Genomic DNA, 18,772 nt, shown 5'->3' with positions numbered 1-18,772 from the left:
GCAAAAATGATCCGCATGAATTAGCTAATGGCAGTGATTGTGGTAAAAAAAAAACAACAGTATTTTGTGGCTGGGAATTTGCTCTACCGGAGTTGTTATACCCTTTGTACGTGATGTAGTTTCCACAGAAATAAAAAGGAGGCATTACTTTCGGAGCAACCTACACACAATGCCTTGTAGTGAAGAAGTTTCTGCTTACATTCAGTCCATATCTACTGACTCATCTTTCTACTGTACACCATTGTACAGTGGGTTCTATCTTCCCAGAAACACCTCACAGGTTCTAGAAGGCTGCTATTAGGTCCTCTATTAGGTCCTCCTGAAGCCTTCCTTTCCCCAGGCAAGATGAGCCTCATTCCTTTACCTTTCCCTCACAGGGCAAGTGCTCCAACAACTGACCATTTCTGAGTTTGCTGCATTCATTCCAGTAGATCAATAGCCTTTCCTCACAGGGGAGCCCTCACACTGGGTACAGTATTCCAGATTAGGTCCAAGAAGTGCTTAGTAGAAGGGGATAATTACTACCACAGTTGACTGACTGACTCCTATTAATACAGCCCTGAACACTGCTGGTGTCCACAGCTGCCAGGGCCCACGGCCAGCTGGTTCATTTCTATCTTTGTGTCCACCAGTTCCCTTCTTTCCAATGAAGCTTCTTCCCAGACTGTCATTCCCCAGCTTGGGTTTCCTCCTTCCCAGGTGCAGAACTTCACACTATATTTGTCCTTGTTCTAGCTTGGTTGGGCCATTCTACCAGCCAGTTTATGTCCCTCTGGATGGCACCCCTGATCTGGATGGCACCAGCTGGTTCCTCAAGGTTTTCTGTAATCTGGAAACGTGATGCAGGTTGCACTTCATCATCTCCTTCAGATCATTTACAAAGATGATAAAGGCCTGGGATACCCCATTGTCAGCCTCCAGGCAAAGTATGATCTCTGAACCTAATCATTTTTTCCAACTATCCATAGCTGAACCCCCTAACCTGGATACGGAACATGCTGTTAGAGACAATACTGAAAGCACTTCTGAAGTTATAGAAAAAGGATATCCACTGCTCTCCATCTACTAATCCTGTCATTTTACCAGAAGCAGATCAGCCTGGTCAAACATGATCTGTTCTCCATAAGAAAACAAGATGTTCAGTCAATAAGTAACACTGTATTAGAATACAAAGTACAGACTTATAGGATGAGGGGAACAGTCATAAACTAAAAGAAGGGAAATTCAGACTAGATTTCTGGGAAACCTTCCACTGAGAGGATGGTGAGGTGCTAGAACAGACTGCCCAGGAAAGCTGTGGATGCCACATCTCTAAAGGCGTTCAAGGTCAGATTAGATGGAGCCCTGGGCAACCTGATCTAGTGCCTGATTAAATAATTGGCAGCAGGTTTAGGATTAGATGATCTTTGAGGCCCCTTCCAACCCAAGCCATTCTATGATGTAAGCAGAATACAGCTTTCTGGAATATGAAGAAATATATAGAAACCAAAGCACACCTTTGCTTCAACTTGGCAACAATAAAGCTGCCAACAGAAATCCTTTCAACAGTCCAGATTCAGGTGCCACACTCCAAGATATGTGGGACAAATGCAATCTGTGTAGACTTATAGCAGTGCTTCTGACTACAGAAGAACAATGACTTCCAGAAGTGACTAGGATCTGAACAGTGGGAAAAACAATATTACAGTATCTACTAAATAAAAAGGCTGTTCTACAGATAAATGAAAAAAAAAATCTCTTATTATTCAGAACGGTGTAAGTAACAAAGGCTAAAAATTGTACTACAAAAGATTAAAAAATAATTTCTAATGAGAAAAAAGGGGAAAAAAAAATAATCAGTGAAACGCTAAATCTGCCACAAGATCTAAATACTCTTCTTTTCTGAAATCTAAACAAATGCCTGCCAAAGACATAGAACCATAGAATGGCCTGGGTTGAAAAGGACCACAATGATCATCCAGTTTCAACCCCCTGCTATGTGCAGGGTCACCAACCAGCAGACCAGGCTGCCCAGAGCCACATCCAGCCTGGCCTTGAATGCATCCAGGGATGGAGCATCCACAACCTCCTTGGGCAACCTGTTCCAGTGCTTCACCAGCCTATGAGTGAAAAACTTCCTCCTAATTCCTAACCCAAACCTCCCCTGTCTCAGTTTAAAACCATTCTCCCTTGTCCTATCACTGTCCACCTTAATAAACAGTTGTTCCCTCTCCCATTCAAGAAAGCCACAGTGAGGTCTCTCTGGAGCCCTCTCTTCTTCAAACTAAGTCTAGCTGGTTTGATTGTGTTATGCAACAGACCACATTAATGTTCCAAGAAATATGTTAAAAAAAAAGTTACATTCCACAAAGACTTAACCATGCAACTTCAGAGTTTTAGGAAAATAAGAAAATTGCTTCCTACAAATAAATAATTTTATTTCAGATAAAGTCCAGTCAAGCTGTAATCAGAAACACAGATGATGTTTCGTAGATGATAGATGAAGCCATCAGAACTTAGAAGAAACAGAAAATGCTTAGCTCACATTTCACTACACCATTCAATTATTCTAATATAATACATTAGAATATATATAGCAGCGTTAAGCTATTCAGGAATTCATTACAAAAAATTATGTAAGAACATTTAAGTGATGCAATTTTTTCTCAGAACAGCTTACCAATGGGAGTGAACAAAGAACGCTCCTTCCAGGGCCTGCTCACCAGGGTTACACCCCAGTCCTTTCCATTCCCGTTTGCATCTGCAGCATCTTGGGCCCAGGCAGATGTCTCAGTCTTCCTCTTCCCAGCTGTAGCTGAGGAAACAGGAGTCCATTTTTCCTCTCCTACACCAATCTGTGAGGAGATTTTTACAGGCTTCTCATTCCAGCTTCCACCATTTACTGTATGGCTTTCATTTAATCCTGGGGAAACTTTAATAAAAGCATAATAAAAACAGCATTTAAAATACAAACTGGACGAATAATTAAACAGAACTTTTTTTTTCTTTTAATTCAACAACAAAAGGGATAATTTCTCTTACATGGTGATCTGATGGTTTGTAGAGTCTCATGTACTGAGCAGAGAGTAATTTCTTTTTGGTAACTATGGTAACATACAACAGTTCTCTAAGCACAAAGTGAAAGAAATGACCAAGGAGTAGAAAATGCTTTCTGAATGCTATGTGGAAATAACTAGCAGCATAGCTATCATTAACTAGAGTCCATCAACTTAGAGGGAAAAGAACATGGTAAGACCTCACTAAGGTCACAAGCCTTGGCCTACAACAGTCTGCTGTGCCAAGGAATTACTAGTCAAGGCAAGTTTCATACATACTTTCAAGGACTCACTTCCTAAACATGACAAACCTTCCTCAAAGGGCCCTACCAGTTTTTTTTTTTTTTTTTAAGAAATATGCATCATAAAACAAGAAAACTGCCAATCTGCATGATATTTGTCTATCAAGAACATAACACAAATATTCAGCTACATCAGCATAACATGCTTACAAAAGCTACAGACAAAATATTTTATTTCATAAATAAATTTCACTCAGGCAGCAAAAAGACATTCAAGGCAGCATCACTGGAAAGGAAATTATTTGCTGAGTTGTTACTACATGTTCCTAGACAAATCCTATTTCCAAACACAGACATCTGTAACATCCCAATCCCTGTATATAGAACTACTGCTCTTTATCTACCCAACTCCAGAGCTGTTACATTCCGTCAATAAACATCTCACAGAAGACAACAGAAATAGCAAACACACAGGAACTATAGCATAGCTGGTAAAGCAACTGTTTTGCAGCCTTGCAAGAAGACAGCTGAAGTCCTAAAGTAAAAGTCTGATTATGTTTATCAAACTGTTCTCACATCACTTACATAAATTTTTTGTACAACCAGCAACTTTTCACAGAAATTACAGAAAACTTAAGGTTGGAATGGATCTCTGGAAGTCACTAAACTCCACCTTCTGCTAACTGATGTACGGTTAACTTCAAAGTTTTATCACTTTACTCAAGTTCTGGAAATCATTAAGGCTGAGAGTTCAAACCACCTCTGGGCAAACTTACTAAGAACTTTCCTTCTCATGCCCAGTCAGAATACTCCTTACTGCAACTTAAATCATTGCCTCCTACAGAGCTTTGAAGCTCTGTAGAATATGGCTTCTCCTTTCTGAGCTATGGTCCATGAAGTCAGCATGTGAATCAGAGCTCTCAAGAGCTAGCAGTGATGCACTCTGGACCTGGGTGCTTTCAATAGCTCATCTGTTGACTTGGCCTTAAACACAATGAGTGTTCTTGGTTAAAGAAATACTATGAGTGTTGGCTGTAAAAAACAATCACCTTTGTTCATAATGCCAAAATTTAATCACCACCATGTCAATGTCTCTTATCAAGAAGCCACTAAGATTCACCACCCAAATCATAGTCTAACATAGCGAAATTACACATATGACAAATAAAGTCATTCTCAAAATGAAAGCATTTACAGCACGGTTCTCAAAGGAGAATGGAAAGAGCTGAATAACCCAAGCATGCATAACATGCAATGAGTGCAAACTATGAAAATCAGGACTTATCTTTGAAATAAGTTAACATATATTAATTCTGTATGTCAGTAACTCATTAACAGAAAAAAGTAAGTTTGAAAAACTAGCACAAGGGGATTTTTAACCAGAGCTTGAGAATAAGCTTTATTGTTCTGTAAGTAACGTGTGCAGCAGATAATCTGCATGAAACTTCTAGGCACTTTTTGTTTTATACACCACAATAGATGTAAGATCACTTTCCACATGTTAAGCACCACCTGCAACTTAGAAATATAACATCTGCATAGCTAAAAAAGCCAACTGTATAATAGAGTTCTAAATTAGTAACCATGCAACATCCTGCACTGACAGTTTGTTTTCACTTCCTTAAAACACATTTCCAGTTAATTAGGATGCCTAGCAACAAAAACCTTTTACCTTGTGGAACTGACGATTCCCCCTTTGAAGGTTTAGAGCTGCTAACTTGCACATTCAAAAGAGTATCACCTGGAAAAGAGGTAGGAGACAGAGCTAGAGTATGTTTTTGCAAAGACCAGCAAATATGTAGCATTCATTATTTAGATGTGTAAAGAAAACACAATTATCAGTACCTCAAAGTAAATGAAGCTATTTCCAGGGAACTCAAGAATAAAAAAATAATGCTCTGTTTCTCATACCGTTGATTCTTATAGACAGATTAAACACTTGAAGACCATTACGGGCCTATACAGCCAGTAACTGCACATTTCAAATCATTCTAGCTATGGCTTCCTTAAGAACGAGGAGCAGAAATCCAAAACAGAAGCTGCAAGTTTCCAACCAAGGGAAGCTCTAAGTAGCTCAGAAACATAAAGCTATTTCTAACCTTTGTCTTACCATGAGAACACAAGACATAACTGATTCTTTTCATATTGATCTGGTACAGTGATACCTTAGAACATATGCACAGGGGCTCTGTCTAAAGAGGTTACAGTAGTCATGCACTGCCAGAAATACCTACAGCTGGAGTTATTTGTTGAAGATGTTTGTACATAAATGGATAAAATAAGGAAAACTGGAAACAACTGATCCAATTTTCAAAGAGCAAGCCACTGGTGCCAACAAGCATCAGTTAAAAAAAACAAATCATTAAAGCATGGAAGTTTCAATATATTATTCCAAAGTACAAGACAGTAGCTAGGCTTGGTCTTCTTGTCACTTTCCTAGAACAAGTTTCATGAAATTAGAGAGCCAAATGTATTGACAGGCTAAAAGTATGCTACAAAGCTGAACTATGCCTGTATTCTTCTACCTTCTGCTCAGCTACAGCCAAATATGAGTTCCCATGCCTACACACTCTTTAAACCCATGCAACTTTCTGAAACAACAGCAGCCACAAAAGCTTACATTTCCCTATCGAAACCTTAGCTGCCACAACTGACTACTGAACTTCAGCCAGATGCCCCACCACCATGAATCACTTCAATCCAGGCACTAATGAACTAGAAACTGAAACAAAAGTCTACATGTTAAGCAGTAAATGACCTCAGCAGAGAACTCATAGGCATGATCTTGCCACAAGGAAATAATCAGTAATTTGAGAAATTGGTGCTGGCTGCAACAGTGCTGTGGGTGAGTTTGAAGCTTCCAGGATCATCAAGGTCAGAGTCAGTGGAGCACAAACATGGGAGTAGAGATGTATGGCCTGCCTCTGCCATTTACCCCAGAATGCCTTCCCCTGAGCTCTCCCACATGAGTGGCTCAAAAAATGGTATTTCTGAACACTGAAAACTAATCTTTACATGGCTTGAAATAATCTTCTCTTGAGTTACATCTCCAAATATACCAACTATACTTCCAACACAGTCACTATTTAAGCATTCAAGCGTTTTCTAGAAATCTCTAAACCATCATACCTTTACTTTTTCTGAGACCAACTGGAAGTGATGGTGGGGGCATGAGTTGTTCAATGGATACAGCAGCTGTGTTCTCTATCCCCTGGAGATTTGATTCTCCTGAACCACCATCAGTCATCACCTTGTCTCGCTTGCGCTGCTGACGCTTTTCTCTATTACTGATTTTCGTTTCCCAAGCACCTAAAATGTTCCCCAAAGTGAAAACATCACAAAGTTAAAGAGAAAAAAATGACAGTTTTACCTTGTTTCCTATCAAGCTGAAGACTGAAAACAGGTTCAGTTTTAAAAAATAAATAAATAATCACTGACGTGGCAGTCAACTTCAGCATTAGTCTGAGAAAACGAGTGACTGGCCAAAGGTAAGTGTTGTTCTGGATGCAATGCAATAATCTGCCTTACAAAGCAAACATGGATAAAATGAGCTATTATTTGTGATTACTCTCAGTTTCTGTAAGTTTAACAACTTCAACTGCTTCACTAACAACTCAACAAACTTGTTTCAAAGATCAGATTTCCATTAACATCAGATTTAACAGAATTCCATAGGTATGACAAAATGAGTTTCCCATTACTGAATCACATGCAAGTAGTTCTTAAGTGGCACAGAAGTCAAAATAAACCTAACTACTATATTTTGTGCTCAGTACCTTCATCAGCTTCCTTTCCATCTAGACGTGATGAATCCGGAGCTGTTTTAGCATCTCCCTTTGATTTCTTTTTCTTCTTTGACTAGGGAAAGAAAAAAAGCATTATCTTAATTACTTAGCAAACACTACAGCAATTTAGATTTTCAAATAAAACAAACAAACAAAAAACAATCAGTAGAACACAGGCAAATTTGAATAGATTTTCCTTAAAACCTCCTGTGCAGACAGTTGAAAATGAAAAATGTACCAAAAAATACCGATTCCTAAACAAACTAAGATTGCTAAGGGACATGAAAGACTTGCACAGTATGCAAGTGTTAGGAGCAAGCACTTATTCTACAGAGTACAAATCCCAGAGGAAGAAGCTAAGCTGGGAGAGTTCTAATCACGGAGGAATATGTACTATTTGGCAGAAAGATTCCACTCTAGCAAAACGTGTATAGCGTTCTATGTGAAGAATAAAAGAATCATAGAATCATAGAATTGCTCAGGTTGGAAAAGACCTTAAAGATCACTGAGTCCAACCACAACCTGACTATACCACCCTACCTCTAAAAACCCTTCGCTAAATCACGTCCCTGAGCACCACAGCCAAACGGTTTTTAAACACATCCAGGGATGGTGACTCAACCTCCTCCCTGGGGAGCCTATTGCAGTGCTTAACAACCCTTCTGTAAAGAGGTGTTTCCTGATATCCAACCTAAACTTACCCTGGCACAACTTGAGGCCATTTCCCCCTCACCTGTCACCAGTGAGAAGAGACCAACCCCGCTCTCACTGTAAGCACCTTTCAGGTATTGGAAGAGAGCAATAAGGTCTCCCCTCAGCCTCCTTTTCCCCAGACAAAACAGCCCCAGTTCCTTCAGTCACTAAAGAAGGCCAGTGACATCTTTAAAAAAAGTTAAGAGAACTCCAGCATGGAAAATGACTTCAAAATTGCAACTATGATTGCAGCCCATACAATATATATACAGTTTGTTTGTTTATATTAAGGTTTCTACTGTCATTGCTTCTTAGCTATACAGTCAGAAGTAAACGAATAGGAACAGAGATGACAACCTTTGCCAGTAGTTTTGGTGCAACAGGTAGTTGAAGGAGGAAAAAGAAAAAGAAAAATGATACAAGAATCAAAAGAGAGTATAATATACAAAAGCCCCAGAATTCAATGTTGTGATAAGCTAAAGTGATGACAAAATGACTTGCTTGCCTTCTTGGAAAGAAAAGACAATGCTGAAAAGCTTTTCAATCTAGTGAAGAACTACTAGATAAATCTCAATGAAAAAAAAAAAAAGTGAGTTGTTAAAGAGAGAAGGCTATTTACTCAAATTAAGCTCCAGCTCTCACTGTTTCACATTTTTTGTATGAATATACTAACAGTATTCCCAGCATACCAGTGTCTTTCTGGACATTCAGAGCAAGCCTAATAACTGGGCAAAGCCTAATTGCCTGCTTTTCACTTGAGTTCAGACCACACAATTTGCAAGTCTTTGATATACTCTTTTTGAATATCTATCTCTCTAGGATTGCTAACAACCAAGTTAACACCACAGTTGCAGTAGATATCGCATGGCTCCAAACTGCTAAGTAATGTACATGCCTTTGAGTAGCATGCTCCAAAACAACCACATAGCTTCAACATTGGTACTGATAGCAGCACAGCTTGTTGATGCACCGCCACAGCTAATAAAAACACCACTGGTTGTATGTAGTGTTGTATCAACATACCTGTAGCACTTACAGAAGTGACCAGAGCACTTAACTCACTGCTTACTGCATAATATGCATACAAACAGAATTATCTTCCAAGTTTGCTCAGCAGACTACATTTACCCACGTACTGGCTATTTAGCTTCTGGAGTCTCCAAAAAAGTAGGGCCATTTTCAAAAGCAATCTGGGAAGAAGTGGTTCCAAAAACATGAATAACCCAGATTACCTGCTAGAGCACTTTCCAAGTAAAGAATTAAAAATGACAGCAGACAACATGAAAAACTATTATGGCTTGCTTCTTTCAACTTAATTTGAAAGGAGATTGGTGACTTTATCGTATATTCATTTTCCATTCTCAGCTACATTGAGATTGGAAGTTGAGAGATGTCCACAAAGCCATCACTGCTCATCTGTCCTTTGATACTAAGGGAACACCTCAGAAGTCATCACAGGTCTTTCAGATAGAGAAGCAGTCATCTTAAACAGCTAAGTTATAACTTCAGTTTCTTAAATAGCTTGATTTTACAGAGAAACAAATTTTACACTTCTCATGAAAATCCAATGTTTTGCAGGTTTGAAAACAAGGTTTGTTTTTCAAAAAGTCCATGATTTAAATATTGAAAAGATACTTGCTTTCTTAGCCTCAGTCACTACAGCTGAATCTCTAAAGCTAGAACTATAATTAGGTACCACTTATTCATCACCTGCAAAACTGAGTGCTGTAACAGCCATTATTATCTTGGTTACAAACTGACTGCCAAAGGTTAAAGACATTAAATGTTTTTGAGCAAATGAGCCAATCATTTTGCAAGAATCCTACTCATTCAAAGTGTCAGCTTCTGCAACACAGAAAGCTGCCAGTGTTGGGTCTGCCACCAGCCAAAGAGAACATGAGGAACTTGGCAGGCTGGCCAAAATTTAGGTCTGTAAAGCAAATGCTCCCACCCCAGTCCCACAACCCACAAGAACAAACTATAGAAAAATAAGCCTTTCTTCTTCATCCCCAATGGGCTGTTTATTTCTAATATTCAAGACAAGGCAGTTTTGTGTACTGACAAACAGAACAGGCTTCTAAGATCTTACAGTCTCATTAGAAAATACTTTTTTTGACTCTTTTTAAGTTCCACATACTAAAAACTAAAGCACTCTGTACCATGCAAGTCACTAAAATGGAAAAAAGGGAAGAAACCATTCAGTGTCGAAATGATGAACTGTATGAAACAACCACAACTGAGCCATCATCCAAAGCTTCCCCTCCTCACAAAGCAGAACAAGAAGCAGCATCTATTATGAAAAAACATCCACGAACCTCACAACGCTGAAAAAGGTAAGAAATACTGAAACAAGCAAAGTGCTGTTTTTCACCAAAAGCATATATTAAAGCACAGCAGTAACATAAAAATCATACCCTTCAGGTCACAGATTATTCACACATATCTTCACACACGCGCTGCTTAAATCCCAGCCATCAACTTACACCACCCACCTAAAGCCATACAAAGAAAGAACACCTACACAGGACCCCCAACATTCTCCTTAGCAGGCATATAATGTTACAAACACAACAGATGCCCCAAGAGGCTTAACCAAATAATTAGATGTCTGTAAAATTACACGTAGCTTACAGCAAGTTCTTGGGGCTGTTTTTAACTGAAGGGCAACAATCAATTCCTGAGGCAAATATGCTTTCCCAGGCTTCCTCAAAGAGCTATGAAAACCTAATCTGGGGAAGGAGCATAAGAATCTATGTACTGACTTCACAGAGCTGCAGCTTCAGTTTAACATTTCAAAATTCACATTACTATGCTGGCAATTTTACGGTAAGGCTCAAGTTGAGTATTTAAACACCTTACCTACTGGGAAAGCCACTTAAGATAAAGTGAAAGTTAAGAATATAAATGCAGTTACTCCTTTAGGATTCCATTTTGTTCTGCCCTTGAAAAAAAATCCACAAAGTCGATCTGATATGTGACTCATGGAGAAGAAAAAGAAGCGTGCTGCATGAAATTTTAAGGCAAAGCCATTTCACAGAGAAGCCTGTTTGCAATGATGAAAGCTTTCAGAGCTCTACAGCCAACTGACACGATACAGTTAACTCACAGGTACAGTCTGTGCTTTAGCCAACATACTAACTGCAAAACAAACAAAAAAAAAAAGTCAAGCAACTTAAAGAGCTTGAGCGAGCTAAACTCATTACAGTAACTAAATACTGTTTTCTGACTGCTTGAGCATACTAATTTCTCTTTCCAATACTCCTCAGTAAAGGCAAAGCAAACGCATTTTTGAAGAAAATGGTTCTATTAATTTATGCTTAAATATATCAAACGATTTGAGTTACATTACTTTGTCAAAATATGTGTATATCTATGTTTTTTTTTTTTTACACAGTGATTTTTTAATCAGCCCTATTACACAAGAATACAAAGAAAACCAACAACCTTTACCAGATCAGAACAAAACTGACAGCCTAGTCTTCACTGCAGCACAAGCCAGGATATCTATTACGCATCTTCAGAAATCCAGGCCAGAAGGAAAATTTCACATACAATGTTATCAAAAAGAACCAAAATAAAATTTTTGGTCAGAGGCCTACCATAAATCCACTTATGTTGCCTAGGAGGGAGAGCATTTGTGATAAAGCTAGAAGAGACTGGTCCTTAGGGGAAAAAAAAACAACAAACCAAACACTTAGTATAGTTACATTCTATGCAAAGCTACAGATTGTGCTTGGAAAAGGATGTTCTAACACAGCTGCTCAATTTGCATAACAAAAAGCTCGAACCAGACTTCAAAGCCCTTATTTGCCACCAGAAATTAAGATCTCCAAACACTAGTGGATACATCTGACAAAAGAAATAAGCAAGCACAAGGTCTCAATCCTTTCAATAGTAGTTCCTCTATTGTTGTGCCACTTAACAATACTATCATTACACTGTACCTCCACAGAAGCCAGCAATGATTAAACAAACTTAATTTCTCTAGGATTAACATTTCCAAATTGCTAACAACGTTATCAGTGTTCAGCATGGGGTTTGTTTTGCTTGATGCAAACGACCCATGATAAGGCATGATCTCAGAAGTTAAGAAAATACTGCTGGCTCTTTCCAACACATTAGATTAGTGCTCTTCATAGCAAGAAACACGTCCCCTTGCTCATATAGAAGCAGTAGGAATTCCAATCACAAGCAGAACTACACGATATTGAAGCGATGTGCATTAAACTTCCACATTTTCATTTCAAACCCATAACTGACCTTCTCATTCTTCTTTTCTGCATCCGACGGCTGCTTTGTATTTTCCTTACGGATGGGCTGTATCACTTCATCCTCAGATACATCAAGGAAAGACCGTCCATTAGGCTGCATAAACAAGAAGGGCAGTTAATAAAAAAAACCTGGAGAAAGCAGAAGCAGCAAAGCTTGAGCAACATAATTACCGAAACAACTGTTTGTTGACTGAGAAGTACCTGTGAGCACAGGGAATTTTGGATAAGGACTCGAGGTATTCGCAGCAATTGCACATTTACCAAATGTACAAATGAGAATGGAAACAAAACAGAAGTTCCTTCATTTTATCCCCGTTCTCACAGGAATTACTAATCAAAATGCAAATTTCAAGAAGTTACTAGCTTTCAGAACAGCTACATCTGCATGTGTTGCAAATTAAGTCATTAAATGAGCGTATTTAGCACTTTGTGGCAGTTCAGGAATGAGCTCGAATTTTTCTAAATTACTCCTAGCTTGAACAAATTTCTGCACTTTATTCTCCAAATCTGTGTATAACCCTCACTTCCTTCACAAGTTCAACTTCACAGAACATAGATCAGAAGTCAAACATGCAGCACCAACAAAGGCTATCCCCATTGTTCTGTTCAGACAGTCAGACTTTGTTAGCCTACCATTTTCCCCTCACATAGTAATAAAGGGAAGGAAACTGGCGTGTATTACTTTCCAAAAGTTGCCACGATAATGAAGTTAAACTCTGCACAGCCATTAGTCTGATCATCACCTTTGGCAGGAAAAGCAAATGCTTTAGCTTGCACACTGTCTATGCAGAAAGACAATAATCTAAAGTAATGTTAAAACAAATCTAAGTTACTGTTCCTATGTTACTGTGCTTGCAGAGTTGAAAGAATCTAAAGTATCATTCTGCTAGACACTAACCTAATTGGGTGAAAATCAATTTTCAAAGGTATTAATTGATACTGTGTATACACAAGTTTCTTGTTATTCATAATGATTTCTGCATCAAACTTTCACCTAATTTAGCATGATAAGCACAAATAACTACTTCACAGTTGCTTTACTGTCTGGGGCAAAAATGTTTCCTGTGTAAAAGATCAATTCAAAAGAAGCTTAAACAAATTCACGTATTATCATTATTTTGTTTATTAAAAAACATGAGGTACCTTACCTCTGCATTACACCACTCCCCACTTTAACTGGAATTATGTCTTGCCATGCTATATTATGCTTACAGAGCACCCTTGGCATGCTCTCACCAGAGCATATCATAGTATTGCTTACTGTAGCCGGCTAGCATGCCAGCTTGTTATTTTGTACCTATTAATAGAAATTGAAAGATCAGGTCACTCAACTCCTCCTTTGCAATAACCTGCCTTAAATTAGGCTTTTTATATCTAACTTGCAACAGATCCCTCAGCATTCTGAAAATGAAAGATATTTTCTAGAACTGCATCTCAGAACCATCCAGAAGTTCCTCTCCCAAAGCTCCCAGAACAAGGCTCCACAGAGACACCAAGGAGTTGACATTCAATCTTGGAAAATAACCCATAGCCAGCATGAGTTCTTGAACCTGATTTCCTTTAGATGCCATACAGCTCTGCTGTTAGTGGCAGGATGCCTTTTAATCTATGGCAATACCCACGATGTTTCAAGTCTGAAGGAAGAATGTGGGTTATTCAGCACTGTATCTAGAGAGTAGAGCTGCCACATCTGCTCTCAGAATTGCTTCAGAGATGTTCACAGCCCGCTGACTTCTTTTAGTTCCGCGCAGGGCTTTGCTTTGCTTCTTTGGTATAACATACATACCTTCAGCACGAAAATCACACTTTATCAACATTTCAATTTAAGTTTTAATGCTCACTTTCGAAAACAAACAGCCATTTCTCAGAGGAAATAAACTAATTCATACCCAGTAAGAACCCTCCACAAAAACTCACCCACTTAAAACCACTGACCACTTGAAACACTGTTCGATCATCTGATCACGTAAACAGCAGCCATCACAAGTACGTTCTAAAATCCATACTCTCACAGAAACCGCATTTCTCCCTGAATATTTGTAATATTTGCCTTCTCGGTGGAAGCTTTCCACATTTTATTCCTGCCCACAGATGAATCATAGACTTTTAAGTAAAATTCATGTGACCATTTTTGGATATAACAGTAGCAGAAGCTTCTCCATAGTATTCAAGGGCATTTCTTTTAAAAATGCAACAACAGCCTAAAAGGCAAAGCTTAAGACTTCACAGTGATACATACCCAACTTCCATCAACAATATTAATTCATCCAAATGCTGCAGTTTATTATATATCATCTTCTTTTGTCTGATTCAAACAGCTACAGGAAGACGTGAAATAATGTCAGAGCAGGAATGATGCTGCCTATAATATTCATTTCCAAACAAACTTCTGAACTTGCCTGCTGAACTTAGAACTCCACTGTTTAAATAAACCTTTCTCATCCCATATTCCCTATAGAGGGTGTTAAGATAATCCAGAAGTAGAATAAAGGTGTTGCTGAGATTGAGTGCTAAAATAAAAGTGTTCTTTCAATACAATACAGTGCTATGGATACCTCAGTTTCACACTTAAGAAAGCAGAAATGAAATTACTGTCATTTGAGTTTTACAGGGTCTTATTAGTCCTTAGTTACACATTATAGAGCTATGCCTACCGACAGTATTTTCGGCCAATGAAAGAATCCATTTACCACTATTTCCTATAAGCTTTTAAGAAAGCAACAAAGCAATTTTCCCTTGAAGCACCAGACAATCAGACAGCCTCTCTCCTCCTGCAATCTGACAGGCACAGCATGCGAGTATCAGTTGAAAGTATGAAAAAGCCTTTATGCGGCATATTTCTAGGTGCAAAAAGCGTAGTCCAAGAAGTTCTTTCAAGGAGGCCAAATAGAAAGCTTTCGCAAATGAATGCCAACGCCTGTACAGAAAGCAAGCATTAGCATGTAGCCTTTACTATACAGGTACACTTCAACCTACAGGAAATAAATTGCTAGTTTGGTATTTTTGTGCACACGTAAAGAGATTTTTTTAAAATTATTTTTTACAAGCTATAGCAGAAAACAGAAGAGGATTATTCTTAAGTTTCCATGGCGTTTTTCAGATTGTGAAGATACCACCTAAGAACAGATTCCACCTTTTTCTACTGAAGGTTTAAGAAATGTTAATGAATGCTAAACCATAAAGCTTCATTTTATCTCAGTCTATCCACAGCAAGTAAACAAACAGAACCCCATCACTGCTGCTGCAACCAGTCCACTCAGCACTACTGAACTAAATTTATTTTACTAACAATATCAGTTAGATTGTACAGTACCCATAAAAGAGCTGAACAGAGCTAAACTCATGAAACAAGACAGTGATATTCCTCCTTGGAAAGGGTACAGCAAAGAATGTTTCTGAGCCTGACTGACGAGAGTTACGCATCACTGTCATACAATGAGCTCAGTAACTCTACATTAAAGTAACCCTACAGCTTTTAATTAGACATCTGGAGTGCGCTTTTTAATGCTGCAGACCAGTTGCTCTAAGCTTTCTGTAATACCTGTAATGGAAATCTAGACTCTGGTATGGCAAGCCCTCTGGTAAATCTACTGATAATAGGCTTACTCTTTTTCCTCCACAGACCTCATCACCAGCAGCACAGTATAGAAAAAATACAACATGAAAACCAACATGCAGCCTTTGGTAGGAATTTCTGTTCCATTTTTAAATTCACAAAGTTCTCCTGTAAGTTCTTCATTGTGAAACTAAGTCAGAAAACACCGGGACGTGCAAACACCAGTTGGTCCTTATGAGCTTACGTTGGGTAATGAGCACAAGGCAGGCCTATTGAACTTCACTGCTGTTAGAAACTTATTTGCACTATAGTTAATGATTTAGTTTATGCATTTTCTTTTTTGAGAAAGTTGTTTCCCACCCCCCCCAAATTTTGCATGGAAATAATGGTTACAGAGCACTATGAAAATAACTTTTAAGATCTTAAGAATATAGAATGACAGCTTCACAGCTAAAAAATATTTTTACTCTTTTCTGGATGTAAAGCTGTTTGCTCTTACATAGCCTCAATTCTTACTATTTTGCCTGAGAAAACCAAGCCTGAAACAATACAATATTTATACTCCCTAAAAACGTCATTAAAGTTTACATACAAAGCTTGCTTTCATGAAGCCCTATACAGCAGAGCACTGTCAAGTTAATGCTGTATTTCTTCACTGCCTACTGTTGAGAAATTTCTCAGCCTCCCCAGTCATGCCTTGCAAGAGATAGCATTTTAATTCCAGTATAAAAACAGAATAAGCAAAACGTGGATTATTTCTGAGAACAGGCACTATTTTCAAGAAAATAAAACAGATCTGTTAAATCTCTTCACCTTTCAGGAGGATGAAAAGTGCTGTATCTTTAATATGTCTTCTCCAAAATGGAGACCTAGTAACATTTGAAAAACTCTGAATCACAGTGCTTCTTCCTTTTGGTACTCTGCATTTAACCTCCTGCAACTTGCACAAACAGCTCCAGCAAGTTTCAGTAGCTCACTGCTCAAAGACATCTTGGTGATGCATGGAGACTTTTGCACTGTTCACAGGAAGCCAAAACTAAAATACCTTAAAAAAAAAAACAATAAAAAAAAAAAAAAAAAACAAAAAACCAACAAAAACTTCTCAAGCCTCAAAATTGCCACAGAATCAAACAGGGGTACAAATTCCTCTCGTACCTCTTTTTCCAGTCATAGGCAAATAATTCAGATTTTACAGCGCAAAATATGAGACATGGTTGTAGCAGGCAGGGGACATCTGCTGCACTTTCATTCCTATAATCCATTTGGACATAAATAGGATTACAAACATACCAACAAAATAAAAGCTATTGAAGCAATTCCTTCAAGTCCCTAACCTACAATTGCCAGGAGCTGATAATTTCTGTCATCTATTAATTTTGTCACAAAAACACTGTCAAAGACACCAGGCTCCCACAGCACATATGGAGAATTAAAAAAAGACAGGAACGATCTGTTTTTAAGGGGCTTCTCAGAGAGATTTCCTTATTAAAGGAGATGATCCTTACTGTACCAACTAAGTCAGACATACTCCCACCGAGGGAAGCTCACCGCCAAACCGACGTTAAGGCGTTCTGTTGAAAAGACGCCACAAAACGCCTTCAAGTTTGAATCACTGCAGCTTTTACGAGGCTCGTAATGCCGCCGTCTGTACCTGCCCGGGCTGCACCTCCTGCCTTAAAATTAAACCAGAACGAGGTCTCCGCTGCCAGTTCCCCACCCAGCAAGCCTTTAGATTAATAACGATTAAAAAAAGAGAGAGAACTATAAATACTGCTTTCGTGTAATTCGTAGAACCATCAGAACGCTTCGAGAAAGCAGCGCTGCATTTCTCACTCACTACCAACACGGCGTTCTCGCGCCTCGCTGCCGCTCCGGGCTCTCGAAGCAGCGCCGTGCCACAAAGCCCACACGCAGGCGATGCCAGCCGGGCTCACGGCGCCCAGCCCCACGTCTAGGAGCAGCAGCGCGAACTGGTCCCCAGAGCCCCAGCCCCTCACCCTCGCCGCTTTCTCCTGCAGCTTCTTCTTGTTCCTCTTCTTCTGCTCGTCGCCTTTCAGCAGCCCCGGTCCCGGCCCCGCCGCCCTGCCCGGGCCCCCGCTGGCCGTCAGGGCCACCGCCTCATCGCCCTTCCTCTCGGCCGCGCTCCGCGCCGCCTTCTTGCGAAGCCCTCCTCCGCAGGCCGCGGCCAGGAGCAGCCCCAGCAGCGCCAGCCCCAGCGCGGCCGGGAGCGCCAGGGCAAGCCAGGTGGGCAGGCCCTGGGGGTCGAGGCCCAGCTCCAGGCCCAGCTCGGTGCGCAGCAGGCCCAGGCCGCCCGACAGCACGTCCCGCACCCGGGCCGCCGTCTGCTCGGCCTGCTGGGCCGCCGCCTCCTGCCAGCCGCCCGCGGCCATCGCGGCCCCTCGCCCCGCAGAGGTCCGAAGCAGGAGCGCTGCGGAGGGAGAGCTCAAGCCGAACGCATCGCGGCCCCGAGAGAGCAACCCGGAGGAGACGCGCGGAGACTACGCGGGACGCGGCCGCCCCCGCTCCGAAAGCGCCTGGTCTCCTCCTCTTCCTCCTCCCCGCCCTCCGCCCTGCGCCAACGTCACCGCCCCGCCGGCCGCCTGCCGCAGCGCGACGCCGCCATCCCCGCCCCTCAGCAGCCGCCCTCCTTCTGCTCCTCCTCCTCTCTCCACCCAGTCCTGCTCGCAGTGGAGACGTTGCAGGGGGCGGGCGGTCTCGACGTGGCAGCCGGCGGGAGGGAGCCGTGACCTTCCTGCCTAGTGAACGGCGGGGCTGCTTCCCCCTTCGTGAGCCGCCTTTAATTCGCTTCGCCTGCAACACATCTCAGGCGTCGCGGTACGCGGAACACTGGTTTGCGTCTGCTCTCGCCACTCCCTGTTCTCGGCCTGTAGATCCTACAGGGTTTTGTTCTTACGGCTCCAGACAGGATAACCTTCTTGGGCCTGTCAGGCCAGAGAATGCCCCAGGGTTCTACGACTCCTGAGGTTGAGTCACCAGCCCCGTGGGAGTACCCCTGGCTCAGAGCTCAGCGTATCCCACATGCTGTGTGCACATCAACACATAAGAACAGGTCCCGGTGGGAATAGTGAGCACCAAAGTAGCTGAGCGCAACCTCAGCACCATGGAGATTGGCTGCCCAGAGAGGTTGTGCATTCTCCTCTGGAGACATTCAAGACCCATTTGGACACCT

General features: G+C 40.8%; 1 protein-coding gene across 2 annotated transcripts in view; it reads right to left on the bottom strand.

The window, feature by feature from the left end:
- Nucleotides 1-18,126, bottom strand: part of MTDH (metadherin) — a 30,444-nt gene extending 12,318 nt beyond the window's left edge. The window contains exons 1-6 of one of the 2 annotated variants that reach the window (XM_042869062.1): nt 17,580-18,126; nt 12,016-12,120; nt 7,054-7,135; nt 6,407-6,586; nt 4,950-5,018; nt 2,660-2,911 (exon numbers count right to left, since the gene is read on the bottom strand). In XM_042869062.1, coding sequence (XP_042724996.1) covers nt 2,660-2,911; nt 4,950-5,018; nt 6,407-6,586; nt 7,054-7,135; nt 12,016-12,120; nt 17,580-17,972 — 1,081 coding nt within the window. In that variant the 5' untranslated portion in view covers nt 17,973-18,126. The remainder of the gene's footprint in view (nt 1-2,659; nt 2,912-4,949; nt 5,019-6,406; nt 6,587-7,053; nt 7,136-12,015; nt 12,121-17,579) is intronic. The other variant, XM_042869061.1, reaches the window with a different exon arrangement.
- Between the last annotated feature and the right edge of the window lie 646 nt (nt 18,127-18,772).

The sequence above is a fragment of the Lagopus leucura genome, unplaced genomic scaffold (assembly GCF_019238085.1).
Source record: "Lagopus leucura isolate 7727_CA_CO unplaced genomic scaffold, USGS_WTPT01 Super-Scaffold_100002, whole genome shotgun sequence".
NCBI lineage: Eukaryota > Metazoa > Chordata > Aves > Galliformes > Phasianidae > Lagopus > Lagopus leucura.
The sequence above is the reverse complement of the archived record's forward strand: the minus strand, read 5'-3'. Positions and strand labels throughout refer to the sequence as shown.